Raw genomic sequence first — 15,170 nt, forward strand, 5'->3', positions numbered from 1 at the left:
CACAGCTTTCCTTCTGCCTCCCATGCCAGGCAGTTACCAGTGCTGCCCGCCCAGGCCTTGCCCGTGGGTGCTTGGCACCAGAGAAGACCTGGTTTTATTTAGTGCCTCACCTGATTTGTGAAGACCTTTCCCAATCTGCTGTCGACTCCTGGCAAACACCCTGTGCCCAGCTGGCAGCACACACCCATGACTCAAACCATCCTGCAGGCCAGGGTAGTTTCTGAGATTGTCACTCTTTACAGGAGTAGAAAGCCTTGTCTTTCTCCCTCAGAGCGACTGGTGGTTTTGAACTGCTGACCTTGGGGTTAGCAGCACAACAGAAAATCACTACACCACCAGGGCTCCTAACTATCCCTGATTAAGTTGCTCTGAAAGGGCTCTGTGAGTGTGAGTAAGACCATGCCTGAGCCTGGGCAGGGAGTGGTGGAGTGGGTCTGTCCGCTTGGGCAGGACTGATCTGAGAGAGGAGTTGGAGAGATCCAGGAGAGGAAGAGAGGATAGGCATAGGTGAGGAACTGGATAGAACTGGGCACGTCTGGTGTGCTGCTGGGCTCCCTCCCTCATTGCTTGGGGGCTCTGGGAAGGGTGGGCAGCTAGCAGGGGGTATGGCTGAAGTGTGAACCCCTGACCTCAGTGGTGTTGGGCTCCAGCAGGCAGTTTAACCAGCCTGACTGCCTTGCTTTTCTCCCATGTACATGGCACCTTCCAGTGCCTTACCGTGCGTTAAAGCAGTCTTACTGGCCTGGTGGTTACACAGTGGGCTGCTAACCACAAGGTCAGTAGTTCGAAACCATCAGCTGCTCCGCTGGTGAGTTATAGTCTCGGAATCTCACTAGGGCAGTTCAGTTCTGTCCTGGAGGATCACTGTGAATTGGCATCACCTCAATGGCAGTAAACGCTGGTGTGTTAGTTTGGGTCAACTAGAGAAATAAATTCATAAACACGCATATGTGTATAAGAAATAATTTTTTATGTAAGAGCAGTTGAATATTGAGAAAACATCCCAGCCCAGTCCAGATCAAGTCCATAAGTCTGATATTAGCCCATATGTCCAATACCAATCTACAAAGTCCTCTTTTGACTCACAAAACACATGCAATGACGCCGAATGCAGGAAGGTCACTGGCCAGTGGGTGGAAAGTCTTGTGGATCCAGTGGCATTGTAAGCATCTCAGCGCTGGCAGGAGACTCTACATGCTTCCTTCACCTTCTAAACTGACTGCCTCAGAGTAGTTTCATGTGGCTTCTCTAAAATGTCTCACAGGGAGTGAGCGTTGTCAGTTGAGAGTCTCCAAGGGAGTGAGCTGAAACAAGTCTCTCCCGCCTCCAAGGAGGAAATTCAGGATTTCCCAGAATTCTCAGGAGAAGGCCATGCCCACACAGAGGCTTCATTGGCTATGACCCGATTGACAGACTAGACTCCACCTCTTCACTCTTAATCCTCTCAAGTCCCAAATTGACACCAGATGATGTAACTCCCACACCGGGGTTTAAACCCATCAGCCGCTCCGAGGGAGAAAGATAAGGTTGTCTGCTCCTGTAAACTGGAGCCTTGGTGGCACAGTGGTTATGTGTTGGGGTGCTAACCTTAAGGTCAGCAGTTTGAAACCACCAGCAGTTCTGCAGGAGAACGATGGGGCTTTTTACTCCCACAAAGAGAATCTTAGAAACCCATAGGGGCAGTTCTACCCTGCTCTATAGGGTTGCTGAGAGTTGGGATCAACTCGATGGCAGTGAATTTTTAGAACTCCTACAAAGACGACTGTCTCAGAACATCGATGGGGGGAGGGGCGTGTTCTATCCTAGCGGGTCAGGGGCAGTTGTGCAAAGCAGTGGTGGATGCATGGCAGAATTCTTGCCCTCCACGTGTACTTTGGGCGTGTCGTCAGGAGAGACCAGTCCCTGGAGAAGGACATCATACTTGGTCAAGTGGAGGGGCAGCGGAAAAGGGGAAGGCCCTGGATGAGTGGGACGGACCCCGTGGCTGCAACCATGGGCTTCAGCCTCAACAATGAGGAGGATGGCACAGGACCGGGCGCTGTTTCCTTCTGTTGGGCATCAGGGTGCTGTGAGCCTGCACTGACCCCACAGCACCTGACAGCCACCACCTGTGGGTGACCTGGGTTGGATTCCTGGCAGCTCCCTGGAAATGCTGCCACCCTCCTCACCGCCCCCCACCCCCACCCCCTCTGGGGAGCCTTGTGTCGGGCTAAGCACAGAAGAGGTTTCAGCAGAGCTTCTTGACCTAAATGAGAGAGGAAGAACTGCCTGGCAATCAGCCTCTGGATCACAGGGGTTCTGCCTGCAGCCGCTCCTCGGATGGCACTGTTTCCTGCTCTTGCGGCCCCGTTGTCCTGAATCTGGGGCCAAGGCAGGCGGCTGAAGCTCGCAACTAACACTCAGTCTGGGTGGTGCCATGAGGAGGGGCCCTGGCGGCTGACTGGGGCTGCCGTGACCCAGGAGCTTGCCTTCCACTGTGTGGGCCCTTGATGCTTGGTGGGTGGAGCGTGCTTCTCCAATGAAGGGAGGCAGACGGATCAGCCCTGGGGTGGAGCATCCCCTTGTAGTGGAGCAGCTTGGGAGCGGGGTGAACACCAGGGCCAGGGCATATAAGGGGTGTAACTCTGCCCCGTGGCTACTACCTTGAGCACCTGGGGGGGCTCCTGGTGGCCTGATCATGCTTGAGTCATGGTCCTCGGCAGCCTGGCCCTGGCCCCCACTGGGGTGCCTTCCAGAGGGTTCCACCACTTCCCAGAGCTGCCTCTTCCTCCACCTGCTGTGCATCCTGGAGTTCCTGGGGCAGGGCTGACTCTCTCTCTCTCTCATACACGCATACATGCACATGCTCACTCTCTTTCTGGCTTGGTATAGGAAGACGATGCTGAATGACCTGCTACGCTTCGACGTGAAGGACTGCTCCTGGTGCAGGTGCGTGTCCTTGGCTCCAGGCCCCCACCATCCCTCATACAACCCCGGAAACACCAGAAGCCTCTTGGAGGGCAGGCAACCCAGCCCTCCCCTGGCCCTCCAGGATGGTGTTACCCAAGTTACAACAGGGCCAAGTCAGGGAGCAGTTCAAGGCCCCTCACTTCTCTCCCAGGGGGGCCTTTGGGCGAGGGCCTGCTGTGGGGCCACACCTGGTGGTTTCCCAGGGGCTCCTTTCATCCTTTGTAGGAGGTGTGGCCTCTGGTGAGCTCCCTCAGACAGATGGGTGGCATGGTCCATACACCTGCCCTCTCTGGGCCTTGTGTGTTTGTGCCTCTTAGCTCCAAGTTGGCTCCACTGTGCCAGGAGCCCCTGGGGCACGGGAAGAGAGGGGTCTCAGGATGGAGAGCCGACAGCCCCCATTCTGCCAGCGTGGCCAACCGACCGAGACCGAGCCCTCGAGGGGCCACTGTCTGGGCGGGGAGTGTGGAGGTCTGTGCAGAGCCTCCTGGTCCCCGCAGGCCTGTCCCAAGGAGCATGGCACTCAGCAGATCGGTAGCTGGACAGCCTGGTGGTTCAGGACCCCAGTCCTGGGGGACCCCCTGGGTCAGTGGACATGATAGTTTACAAAGACAGTGTTCTTTCTAGAGGATGTTTCCAGAAGGTGCTGGGAACATTATCTTTTGGTTCCGTTTTTCACTCACAGAGCTTGGTGATTTAAAAAAAAACAATTTCTATAATGTGCCAGGCAGTACCCAGAAGCACAAAGCACGAGGGGATGCGGGGGGGCTGGCGTATGCCAAGCCCACTATCACCCATTCCCCACCTCTGACCTCAGGGCTTTCACAACTGGGACGCCACCAGCTCCCCGCTACCACCACTCGGCCGTCGTCTATGGGAGCAGCATGTTCGTCTTCGGTAAGCAACCTGTGGGTGGGCCCTGCCCACACACTCTCCTGGCCCCTGGGCCCTGGCCCCGGCCTCCCGCCCGCCCTCCCCCTCAAAGGGTGGGATGGTCTGGGGTTAGTCGGCCTGCTCTCTGTAGGGCCAGGGGACAGTGGTCTGCCTTTCCCGGACCCTAGAGACAGACAGGCAATTGGTGTCCCCCCACCCTGGTGGATGAGAGTCTCAGCAGGCTCCATGTGGCTGCCCCGAGGCCCCCTGAGCTCCATCTCCAGGGGCCTGAAGGCTCTTCGTTGTGCCGCTACCTTTGGGCAGAACTGTTTCTCCTTCTCTCTGCCCAGGGGGCTACACCGGAGACATTTACTCGAATTCCAACTTGAAAAATAAAAACGACCTGTTTGAATACAAGTTTGCAACTGGCCAGTGGACGGAGTGGAAGATTGAAGGACGGTGAGCAGTTCCTTTATGCAGCTCTGGGCCCTAAGGAGCAGGGGAGCTGCCCACCCCCCACCGCTGAGTATCACAGGAGGAGGCTGATGGAGATTGGTTAAAACCAAACAAATGGAACTAGTTGCTATCAGGTGCCCCGTGCCAGGGTTGACATGTACCCCATAGTTTTCCATGGCTAACGGGGCCTGGTTGGCGTAACGGGGAATGCATTGGGCTGCTCTCCACAAAGTCAGCAGTTCAAAACCACCAAGCCGCTCCTTGGGGAGAAGACAAGGCTTTCCACACCTGTAAAGAGTTCCTGTCTCGGAAATTCCCAGGGACAGTTCTGCCCGGTCCTGTGGGGTCACTGTGAGTCGGTGTCCACTTGGCTGGCAGCGAGTTTTCGGGTAGTAGCTCTCCAGGCCTTGCTTCTGACAGGCCTCTGAGTGGACTCAGGATGCTGCTCCTTTGAGCTTGTTCCCTGCCCACACCACCTGGGAAATCCCTGCCTCCCAAGGCCTGCCTCTCTGCAGAGACTAGGAGAGACAGGTCGCTGATGGGTATCCCCAGTCTCGCCTGCTGCAAGCTCCCCCCTGCGTCGTTCTTAGCCACTTGGAGGGGTTCTGGAGCTGCCAGGATGCCCAGATCATTCTAGGGCAGTGGTGCTCCACCGTCCTAATGCCGAGACCCTTTAATACAGTTCCTCATGTGAAAAAAAAAAAATACAGTTCCTCATGTGGTGGTGACCCCCAGCCATAAAATGATTTTCGTTGCTACTTCTTCACTGTCATTTTGCTACTGCTTTGAATCGGATGACCCCTGTAAAAGGGTCATTCGACCCCCCAAGGGGTCGCGACCCACAGGTTGAGAACCGCTGCTCTAGAACAGTGTGTCAGTGACCACAAAGTGAAGGAACATCATTCATCATCCAGAGTGGTAGGTAGTGGTACCTTAGTGGGGGACCAGCCACCTATGTTGTCTCCCAGGCCCAGCCTGAGGGCGCCCTCAGAGCCTGGGGGTCAGCCACCATGGGGTCCCAGGCAGGGTCTTGCACAGCATGCTGGGAGGTGAGGCTGTGAGAGTGGGGTGCATGGACAGCCTGGCTCCCTCACTCCTGTCCCCGTCCCCCCTACACCCATAAACCAGGTTGCCAGTTGCCAGGTCCGCACATGGCGCCACCGTGTACAATGACAAGCTCTGGATCTTCGCCGGCTATGACGGCAACGCCAGGTAGGGACCCGCCCAGTGTGCCCTGCTTCTGCTCGGACCCCGAGGGTGGGGGAGTGGGACAGGCCATCCTGGCCAGGAAAGGGAAACCCTAGGGGTTTGTGGTTTGAATGCCACTTGACCTGCCCAGGGGTCTTTGGGGAGGGTGGGGTGGCAATTGGTTCTCTTGGCAGGCCGAAAGGATCCCCACCCGATATCAGCAGGGCTGGGCCCCATCAGTCCTCTGACGGGAGGGCATTGAGGCCAGCCTGTGTGTGTGTCCCTAGCTCAAAGGAGCCAGAACCCAACAGTCTGAGAGAGAGAGAGAGCAAGACAATGAAGGCCCCATCAAGGAGGGGCCCTGAGGACTGGTGGGCAGTAGGCAGCCTCTAGACCCCTGCTTCTGCCCCAAGGACTCCCCTCCTTGTAGTAGAAAACCGGCTTTACTGCCCTTCTCATTGTGCTTATTATTTGTAACCTGATTGTGAACTGGGGGACGGTTACTGAGCCCTCGCAGCACTGTGGCTTAGCATTGGGCTGCTTGCTACAAGGCTGGTCGGTCGTTCAAACCCACCAGCCACTCCGAGGGAGAAAGAGGAGGCCGTCTGCGTCTGTAAAGACTCACCCTATGGGTCACTCAGAGTCCACCTGCCTGATGGCGATGGGCTTGGGGTACAAGGTGACACAGCAGATGAGTTTCCATTGAACGGTTCAAACACATCCTGTTTTTTGGTTGCCGATCAAAGGATCAAAGTCCCCACAGTAGTACATGGCTCATCCCCGCCAAAGACCCCTGGGCTCATTCCCCATTTGTTCCCCTCCCCCTGCATTTATGTTTATTAGCTTGTTTAATTACCTTATTAAAGTGTTACATATGTATGTATATATATGTTTTTGTTGTTGTTGTTGGGGATGACTTGTTTGTCACCGAGACACTGACAGTCCATTTAAGGCCACTAGAGGGATCATCAACCATGATAACCTGTTCAGCCTTCCGTCCCCCCAGGCCCCCATTCCTTGTCCCTTCCTTATGCTCCTGCACTCTGCCCACGAGTGAATGTTCTGCCACATGCGGTCACAAAAACGGGGCGCCAGTCCCCAAACCGTAGCATCGAAGGACCCCTGCTGGAGGTGGCTCCACTAAGCATGTCACAGCCCAAGGGCTCAATAGCTCTCTTCGGTGGAAGCTTCTTCCGAGCGCCCCCTCGTCCCTCCCTGACTACAGCTTCAGTGGTGAGGGCCAGCCAGCAGTGATGGCCACCCAGTGGTGATGGTCACCTTCCGCCCCAATGCAGATTGAACGACATGTGGACCGTCGGCCTCCAGGACCGGGAGCTCACATGCTGGGAGGAGGTGAGGGTGCCCCGCGGGGGTAGGGGGGACCAGGCTGGCTGCCTCCACCCCTAAGCCTAGTCCCTTCCCAGCCCCCCCACCCCCCTCCCCCGCCCCGCTGTGCTCGAGCACACTATTTGGGCCTAACCTCTGTTTTCCACTGTCCTGGTCACTGGTGTCCCCAAGTCCCTTAGCCTGTAGCACCATTGTTCCGGATCTGGCCAAAGATGTTCCGTCTCCTCCTGGCCAGGAGGTCAGCCCCAGCAGGACACACCTGCAGCCACCCTGTGGCCAGAGGGCGGGCACACCCAGCCACCCACGGAAAGGTTAGGACTTAGAATCCACCTAGTGGTGCTTGGAAGAAAGGCCTGGTAATCTGCTCCCCCAACCCCAGCCCCTGGGAACCCTGTGGAGCCCAAACCTGCTCCATGGGCCCAGAGGTGATGTGAGCCCCGGTTGACTTCTGACTCCCCTGCCTGTGAGCTGGGGCGGGGAAGAAAGCTCTTCCCCCATCTAGGAACTTGCTGTGAAGAAAATTCATGGGCCAACCTTCATCTGAGGAGAGGGGGCCCTGGTGGCACTGCGGGTTAAGCGTGGCCCCCTGAACTTGGAGGGGAAAGCTGAGGCTGGCTGTTCCCTGGAAAGTGCTGCAGTCTCAGAAACCCCAGGGGGTGGCTCCACTCTGCCCTAAAGGGTTGTATTGAGTCCGACTGCCCTTGATGGCCGTGGATTTGAGTGGTCTTACCCAGGGCCACCTCCAGGCCACCATCAGAGCCCCATCCTGGAAGGGCCCAGGCTGAGCAGGCCCACGTTCCCCTCCCCCCACCCGCAGGTGGCCCAGAGTGGCGAGATCCCCCCTTCCTGCTGTAACTTCCCTGTGGCCGTGTGTCGAGACAAGATGTTCGTGTTCTCGGGCCAGAGCGGGGCCAAGATCACCAACAACCTCTTCCAGTTTGAGTTCAAGGACAAGACGTGAGTGCGCTGGTGGGGGTGGCACCGTGTGAGTGGGGACCCTGGGCGGGCGTCCGCTGCCACAGTCCACCCCAGACTGCTGGATACACACACACTCTCGCCCCCCTCCCCCCCAGGACTGTACTCAATTGTCTCTGCTGTGGTCAAGAAAGCCAGAGGGCCGGGGTCAGCTGAGTGGGCACCCAGGACAGTTAGCCAGGCTGTGACTGCTGTGTGGGCAGTGCCCGAGTGGGCAGCACATAGACTCCAGGCTCCAGCGACAGCCACTGTGAGCCTGAAGTTAGGCTTTCTGGGTAGGAGCGTTGTGGGCATTGTATTGCGGGTAGGTCTGCAGCCGCCCATCCCTGCCGTCCCCCCAGGTGGACTCGGATCCCCACAGAACACCTGCTCCGGGGCTCCCCGCCGCCCCCACAGCGGCGCTACGGGCATACCATGGTGGCCTTCGACCGCCACCTCTATGTGTTCGGGGGCGCAGCCGACAACAAGCTGCCCAACGAGCTGCACTGCTATGATGTGGACTTCCAGACCTGGGAGGTGGTGCAGCCCAGCTCGGACAGCGAGGTGGGTGCTAGCCTCGCCTGTCTCAGAGCGCCCACGGGCCTTTCCTCGCGTGCCAGGTCTCCTGGTGCTGCTCCTCATCCACAGACGGTACCACCCCCTGCCGCAGCCCCACAGCCCTCTGCTTGGGACTGGGGCTGGTCTCATGCTCCTCCCCCCTCTCCCAAGGTTGGCGGGTCGGAGTTGCCAGACCGAGCGTCTGCCTCTGAGGAGGCCTCAGCCCTGGCTCCCGAGGAGCGGGGCGGCTTTAAGAAGTCCCGGGATGTGTTCGGCCTGGACTTTGGCCCTATGACAGCCAAGCAGCCCACCCAGCCTGCCTCGGAGGTGAGGTGTCCCTGAAACCCCAACACCCCAACCTCTTGGCAGAGTCGATTAGTTCACTCCCAAACTTCAAAAAAAAAAAAAGAACAAAAAACATCACTGCTGACTCAGAGTGACCCTACAGGACAGGGTAGAACTGCCCCTGTGGGTTTCCGAGACTTTACAGCAGGCCAGATCTGCCTCCCTCGGAGGGGCTGGTGGTTTCGAACTGCTACCTTGCAGTTAACAACCCAATGCGTAATCAACTTGCTCCCTGCCCCAGCTGCCCAGCGGGAGGCTCTTCCACGCGGCCGCCGTCATCTCTGATGCCATGTACATCTTCGGGGGCACCATGGACAACAACATCCGCAGCGGGGAGATGTACAGGTTCCAGGTGTGGGCGTGGGGTCTGCTGGGCATGTGGTGGTCTGGGCTGCAGGCCAGAGTGGTGGTACCAGCTCTGGGACAGGCGGGGGGGGGGGAGGCAGGAGGCTGTAGACCCTTGGGCCTGAGGCCTTGGGGTGCCCCTATTTGTCATGAGGAGCTGGCTGTTTGGGGGCCGATGCCAGCCGAGGGACAGATTGGCTAACTCTGGCACTGCCGGCCCCACTTGCCCGCAGTTTTCTTGTTACCCCAAGTGCACGCTGCATGAGGACTATGGGCGACTGTGGGAGAGCCGCCAGTTCTGCGACGTGGAGTTCGTCCTGGGTGAGGTGGGTGCCCAGCCAGTTTGGGGGCTGGAGGCGGGATTAAGGAGCCTGTGCTGGGGCGTCCTCCACCAAAGCCCGCATGTGTTTCAGAAGGAGGAGTGCGTGCAGGGCCACGTGGCCATCGTCACGGCCCGGAGCCGCTGGCTGCGCAGGAAGATTGCGCAGGCTCGAGAGAGGCTGGCCCAGGTGAGATGCGGGACGGCAGGGGTGGGGGGCGCCCTCGCCCCGCCCCCGTGGCCTGCCCCAAGCCCACCTGCGGCGCCCTGGCCTTCCCTCTCCTCCTGACAGAAGCTGGAGGAGGAAGCCGCCCTGGGCCCGGGGGAGGCTGCTGGCGGGGTCGCGGGGGTCGGCCGGCCCCCGCTGCTGCCTGTGGCCATCCCGGAGGCCGAGGCCCGGCCCTTCGAGGTGCTCATGCAGTTCCTCTACACCGACAAGATCCAGTACCCGCGCAAAGGTCCGGGCCGGGCCTGGCGGGGTCGCGGGGGTCGGCCGGCCCCCGCTGCTGCCTGTGGCCATCCCGGAGGCCGAGGCTCGGCCCTTCGAGGTGCTCATGCAGTTCCTCTACACCGACAAGATCCAGTACCCGCGCAAAGGTCCGGGCCGGGCCGGGCCGGGCGGGGCGGGGCGGCAGGGCGTGGCCGCGGCCACCCTGACAGGCCCCCTGGGCGGTGCCTGCGTGCAGGTCACGTGGAGGACGTGCTGCTCATCATGGACGTGTACAAGCTGGCCCTGGGTTTCCAGCTGTGCCGGCTGGAGCAGCTGTGCCGGCAGTACATCGAGGCCTCCGTGGACCTGCAGAACGTGCTGCTTGTGTGCGAGAGCGCCGCCAGGTTGCAGCTGGGCCAGCTGAAGGTGCTGGGGGCCCGGGAGGGGACACCCTACCCCTGTCTGCATGGTCCCCACCTGAGCCTTACCACCTTCCCCCGTCTCCAGGAGCACTGCCTGAACTTCGTGGTGAAGGAGTCCCACTTCAACCAGGTGATCATGATGAAGGAGTTCGAGGGCCTCTCGTCCCCACTCATTGTGGAGATCGTGCGGCGGAAGCAGCAGGCACCCTCGCGTACCCCTTCAGATCAGCCTGTGGACATTGGTAGGGGAGGGGCACTGCCGCCCTACACTCCTCCTCCCCTCCCCCCGGGGTGGGGCCTGGCTTGCTGCCTAGTTACCATGGGGGCCCTCAGATGAGGGAGCAACAGTGGCACCACAGATGTCTCCCCAGCATGCCCACGGCTCTGCCTGGCCACAGGGCTGGCCCTAGCAGGCTGGGGGGTGGGTATAGTGAGTCTTGAGGCCCTGGCTGGGGTGGAGACAGGGCCCATTCTGGCTGGTGAGCAGGGTCAGATCTGATGGCTTCCAAGCTTGGTGATGTGGGCAACCAGGGCAGGAGCCATCTTTCCGGGGCCCAGTGAGAGGTACACACAGACTGCAGACCCCACCTGCACCGGCCCCTCCTGACCTGTGACAATTGTAGGCTCTGAGGTCTCCGGGCCCCAGGGGCTCCCATGCTGGCCACAGCCAGGGGCCATGGGCTCCACAACCAGGCAAGGAGAGTACAAAGTCACATGTGAGGGCTGAGAAGTCCAGGGCCTGGGGTGGCCTCGTGCAGGGGATGGGGTGGACAGCTGTGCAGGGACACAGGGCCTGTGCGGGCCCAGGAGGATGGTCTGGATGGAGGTCTGCTCAGGCCTGTGGCCCCACCCTTAGGAACATCACTGATCCAGGACATGAAGGCCTACTTGGAGGGGGCGGGGGCGGAGTTCTGTGACATCACGCTGCTGCTGGATGGGTCCCCGAGGCCAGCCCATAAGGCCATCCTGGCTGCCCGCTCCAGGTAGGTGCCGGGCAGGGTAGGCAGGGGTGGGCTGGGGACTGGCCGCTGGTCCCGCTAGCTGAGCCCCCTGCCGGCACCCTGCCCGCAGCTACTTTGAGGCCATGTTCCGCTCCTTCATGCCCGAGGACGGGCAGGTGAACATCTCCATCGGGGAGATGGTGCCCAGCAGGCAGGCCTTCGAGTCAATGCTGCGCTACATCTACTACGGCGAGGTCAACATGCCGCCCGAGGACTCTCTGCATCCTTGCTTAGCCCCCAGCACTACCCCCCATTCCACCCTGGTGCCCGCGGGGGTAGGGGTGTGGCGGGGATGGGGGTGGGGTTGCAGTTGGGAGACGGCTGGGAGCCTGACGGCCAAGCACAGGATGTGGCCTTGCAGGCATTTAGTGGGGGCCCAGGCATGAGGTCCCCGGGACATCCCGCAGGAGGCCAAGGCGTAAGGACCTGCTTCTGAAGGGAGGGTTCTGTGCCACTAAGTGGATCAAACCCTTTGCTTTCAGAAGATGGACTCAGCTGAGATTGAAACCCAGTCCCTATTCCCCCAGGCCCTGGGCCATCACCCTGGTTCTGGGATGCTCATTGGTGGTCCAGGGGAGGGGTGGGAAGGGCCCCTTTCTGGCAGTTCCTTAACCTGCCCCAGCTACTTGTTTGCTGCTCCATACTACTACGGCTTCTACAACAACCGGCTGCAGGCTTACTGCAAGCAGAACCTGGAGATGAACGTGACGGTGGAGAATGTGCTGCAGGTAAGCCGCCCGCTGGCCAGGGCTATCCCTCTTCCCAGTGCCACTGGAGTCTCAGGCTCAGGCACCTGCTCTTCCAGATCCTGGAGGCCGCCGACAAGACGCAGGCACTGGACATGAAGCGCCACTGCCTACATATCATCGTGCACCAGTTCACCAAGGTCAGCCTGGCAGTGGCACAGTGGGGCAGGCCCTGGGACAAGCAGTGGCTGAGCCCCCTGTGGCCTGCCCTGGGGGCTTTCCTGAACCTTCCCTGCGGTCACTCCTGCAGGTCTCCAAGCTGCCCACACTACGGTTGCTGAGCCAGCAATTGCTGATTGACATCCTTGACTCCTTGGCCTCTCACATCTCTGACAAGCAGTGTGCAGAGCTGGGCGCAGACATCTGAGGCCCCCACGAGGCAGGCACTAGCCGATGGGGCAAGAGTGGCCCAGAGACCCCGAAGAGAGCTGAGGGGTGTGTGTGTGTGTGTGTGTGTGTGTGTGTGTGTGTGTGTGTGTGTGTGTGTGTGTGTGTGTGTGAGAAACCACATTCCACTGTTGAGGACATGGTCCCAGGTCCCATGCCTAGCCACACTCAGCTGAGGGTCAGTGGAGGGTCTTCCTGGCTGTTGTCCACTCGGGGGAAGAGTCTGGTGTTGGTCTTGCAGACCCTGAGAGGAAGCAGGGTGGGGGTGGTCTGTGCATGGCCACTCACCCCGTCTGGCCGGACCAGTGAACCAGAGATGAACTATAGATGGTTGGGGACTGGCTCCAGGGGGGCTTGCTTTGCACCCCACTCAGTGTCCACTTGTCACAGGCAAGCCACAGTAAAGGCCAGCAGAGCTGAACACCCACTTCACCGCGTCTGTCTTCACCTGTACCCACCCTCTGGAGGGTCAGCTCAGCAGGGTCTCATGTAAGGCAGGCTGGCCGGCCTTGACCCGGCTGAGAAGTGGGGCACAGCCCCTCCCCTCCACCAGTACCTTGCAGAGGCCATGGGAGTGTTCAAGAAGCAGACCCAGCAAAGTCTGGCTCGTCCCTCTGGGTCTTTTTGCAACAGCCCTCACCGAAGGGGTTCTGACAACTGTACAAGATTCTCTGGCCAAGCTAGTTGGGACACTGCCTGGGGACAAAACGATGAGCTAGGGGAGATGAGGTGGCCAGTAGGAGGTGCTGTGGTACAACTCTCTTCACTGAGGGGAGATCTGGGGGGGCAGCAGCAAGCCCCAGGCAAAAGGTGATGGAGGAGGTGGGGGTGATTGCTGGGGGGTGGGGAGGGGGCATGCAGAGGCCCAGCATGGGTCCTTCATGGAGGAGAGGGGCTATACATCATGCCCTGCACCCAGGACCCTACTGGATGCTGGTCTCCACACCTCGCCCCTTTCCAGGAGGCACCTGGAAGCTGTACCCACCCTGAAAGTCTGCACTCACTAGACCCTCAAGCACCTCTAAAGGTGACTGAATAGAGACCCACCAAGATCACCCACCCCCACCAGCCCGTTTCCAGGAGTCTAGAACTGCGTGTGTGCTCGCACCTCTCTACCCCACCACCACAGTGCAAAGCCTTTGGGGCTTGTGTGTCTCAGGTGGAGACTGCCCTGCCCCATAGACTGGCCTGTGGTTAGAATGGGGACACACGTGCCATGGGCAGTCAGGCCTGGGCGCTGGGAGTGCTTCCAGAGGGCCAGCTTGTTTCAGTCAAGGCCATTTCCCACCCCAAGGACAGGGTGCCTGTGGCTGCTTTGGCCATACTACCACCCTGTCCTCCTCCAGGAGCCCTGGTGGCCCACTGGTTAAAGTGTTGAACTACCAACCACAAGCTGCTCCTTGTGACCCGGCTGGATGCTGCTGGGAACACTGACAGCCTCCTAAAACTGTCAGACCGGGTCTCTGCTCTGTCCGGTGACTGAGTGGGAACCGACTTGATGGCACTGGGTTTGGTTTGGAGCTTCTAGTCTTTAGATTCCTGCAGGGCAGGTACCAGTCTCCACCCTGGAGCCCTCACCTTCTGGATACATGCTGGCCTCCCACCCATGCAGTGCCGAAAACAAGCAGCAATACAACAAGGGTGTGCGTGTGTGTGTTTCTGGGCTTGGTGGCCTGTGCTCCAGCCCCGCCATTCTCTGGGGAATGAATGGGACTGGTGATTGTGGAGGTACAGCCCCATCAGAGCCAGACAGTGGGGCTCTCGCAAGCAGCCACTTTATTGTGGTGTCTGGCCAAGTCTGGGGGACACAGCTCAGTTCAGGTCCCTCTGGTCGGAAATGCAGGGCCCTGGTGGATGTTGCCTGTTGGCCCGCTGCCCGTCTCAGGCCACACTGCTGCCCAGCTGCATGGCGAAGTCTTGCACATGCTCCTTCAGAGTCTCACGGGCGTCTGCCTGGGCCCGCTTCTCCCGAGCCCGCTCTTGCTGCAGCTTGGTCAGTCGCAGCCGTAGCCGCTGCTCCCGCCGCTTACAGGCCTGCAGCTGGCGCTGGGCCTTGTCTAGGGCATCGAGGGCCGCCTCTGCCCGCCGCTTCCAGAGTAGGGCACTGCCCACTTGGTAGCTGTGTTCACTCTGGATGTAGGCCCCTGCAGGCGGTGGCAGGCGCAGCATGTAGGCCGAGGGCGAGACAGGCCGAGGCTCCAGAGGGGAGGGCTGCCGCTCCGGCTCACGCTCTGGGGAGGGCTGGGTGCTGCAGCCAGCTTCATCTGCCTGGGCGCCCAGGGGTCCCAGGAGGTCTGAGAAGGAGCTGCCGAGGCCTGGCTCCAGCCTTCCAGCGGGGGAAGCCGGCAGAGCTGCCGGAGCAGAGGCCTCTTCCACGGGGAAGCAGGGAACGTCCACAGGAGGGGGTGGAGAAAACGGAGCTGTGGGTCCCCGGCTCTCAGAGCACCTGGATGACGGCGAGAGGGAGCCTGACAGGCCAAGTGAAGGCTGTGCCAACCCCCCTTCACCAGCCTTCCAGGAAGACCCCCTACACATTCAGGCCCCAAACACTATTCTTGTCACATAGGCACGGACCCCTAAACCCCATCCCTGGGGACAGGTGACCAAGTGGCACATACCGTTTCCTGCATAGCTGGAGCCGGCTGAGGTCAAGAGGGCTGAGGGAGTAACTTCGGGCCTTGGTCTTGGAGGCCCGGCGTGACTTGGAGAAAGATTCGAATATGGTGGGGACTGCCCCCTCCTTCAGCCTGTGATACCCACTGTGGGCGAAACAGCCTGAATGAGTGGCGAGCAAGTGCCTGAGGCAGACCAGTCCTGGGCATGCTTATGGGGGCATCAGCCAGCACCGTGGCC

General features: G+C 59.9%; 2 protein-coding genes across 2 annotated transcripts in view; one reads left to right on the top strand and one right to left on the bottom strand.

Moving 5' to 3' along the window:
• The window catches only part of LZTR1 (leucine zipper like transcription regulator 1), a 13,755-nt gene extending 1,367 nt beyond the window's left edge, over positions 1–12,388 (top strand). The window contains exons 3-21 of the mRNA XM_004716323.2: positions 2,872–2,928; positions 3,764–3,843; positions 4,170–4,278; positions 5,404–5,487; positions 6,759–6,816; positions 7,628–7,767; positions 8,127–8,328; positions 8,494–8,649; positions 8,909–9,019; positions 9,246–9,338; positions 9,426–9,521; positions 9,624–9,789; positions 10,018–10,187; positions 10,269–10,425; positions 11,040–11,166; positions 11,255–11,404; positions 11,807–11,912; positions 11,990–12,070; positions 12,181–12,388. Coding sequence (XP_004716380.1) covers positions 2,872–2,928; positions 3,764–3,843; positions 4,170–4,278; positions 5,404–5,487; positions 6,759–6,816; positions 7,628–7,767; positions 8,127–8,328; positions 8,494–8,649; positions 8,909–9,019; positions 9,246–9,338; positions 9,426–9,521; positions 9,624–9,789; positions 10,018–10,187; positions 10,269–10,425; positions 11,040–11,166; positions 11,255–11,404; positions 11,807–11,912; positions 11,990–12,070; positions 12,181–12,297 — 2,260 coding nt within the window. The 3' untranslated portion in view covers positions 12,298–12,388. The remainder of the gene's footprint in view (positions 1–2,871; positions 2,929–3,763; positions 3,844–4,169; positions 4,279–5,403; positions 5,488–6,758; positions 6,817–7,627; positions 7,768–8,126; positions 8,329–8,493; positions 8,650–8,908; positions 9,020–9,245; positions 9,339–9,425; positions 9,522–9,623; positions 9,790–10,017; positions 10,188–10,268; positions 10,426–11,039; positions 11,167–11,254; positions 11,405–11,806; positions 11,913–11,989; positions 12,071–12,180) is intronic.
• A 1,688-nt stretch (positions 12,389–14,076) lies between these two features.
• The window catches only part of THAP7 (THAP domain containing 7), a 2,036-nt gene continuing 942 nt past the window's right edge, over positions 14,077–15,170 (bottom strand). Inside the window, 2 exon segments of the mRNA XM_004716322.2 lie at positions 14,077–14,763; positions 14,936–15,169. Of these exon segments, the coding sequence (XP_004716379.1) occupies positions 14,199–14,763; positions 14,936–15,169 (799 nt within the window). The 3' untranslated portion in view covers positions 14,077–14,198.

The sequence above is a fragment of the Echinops telfairi genome, unplaced genomic scaffold (genome assembly GCF_000313985.2).
Source record: "Echinops telfairi isolate 266 unplaced genomic scaffold, ASM31398v2 ScPeMD7_29;HRSCAF=101, whole genome shotgun sequence".
Classification (NCBI taxonomy): domain Eukaryota; kingdom Metazoa; phylum Chordata; class Mammalia; order Afrosoricida; family Tenrecidae; genus Echinops; species Echinops telfairi.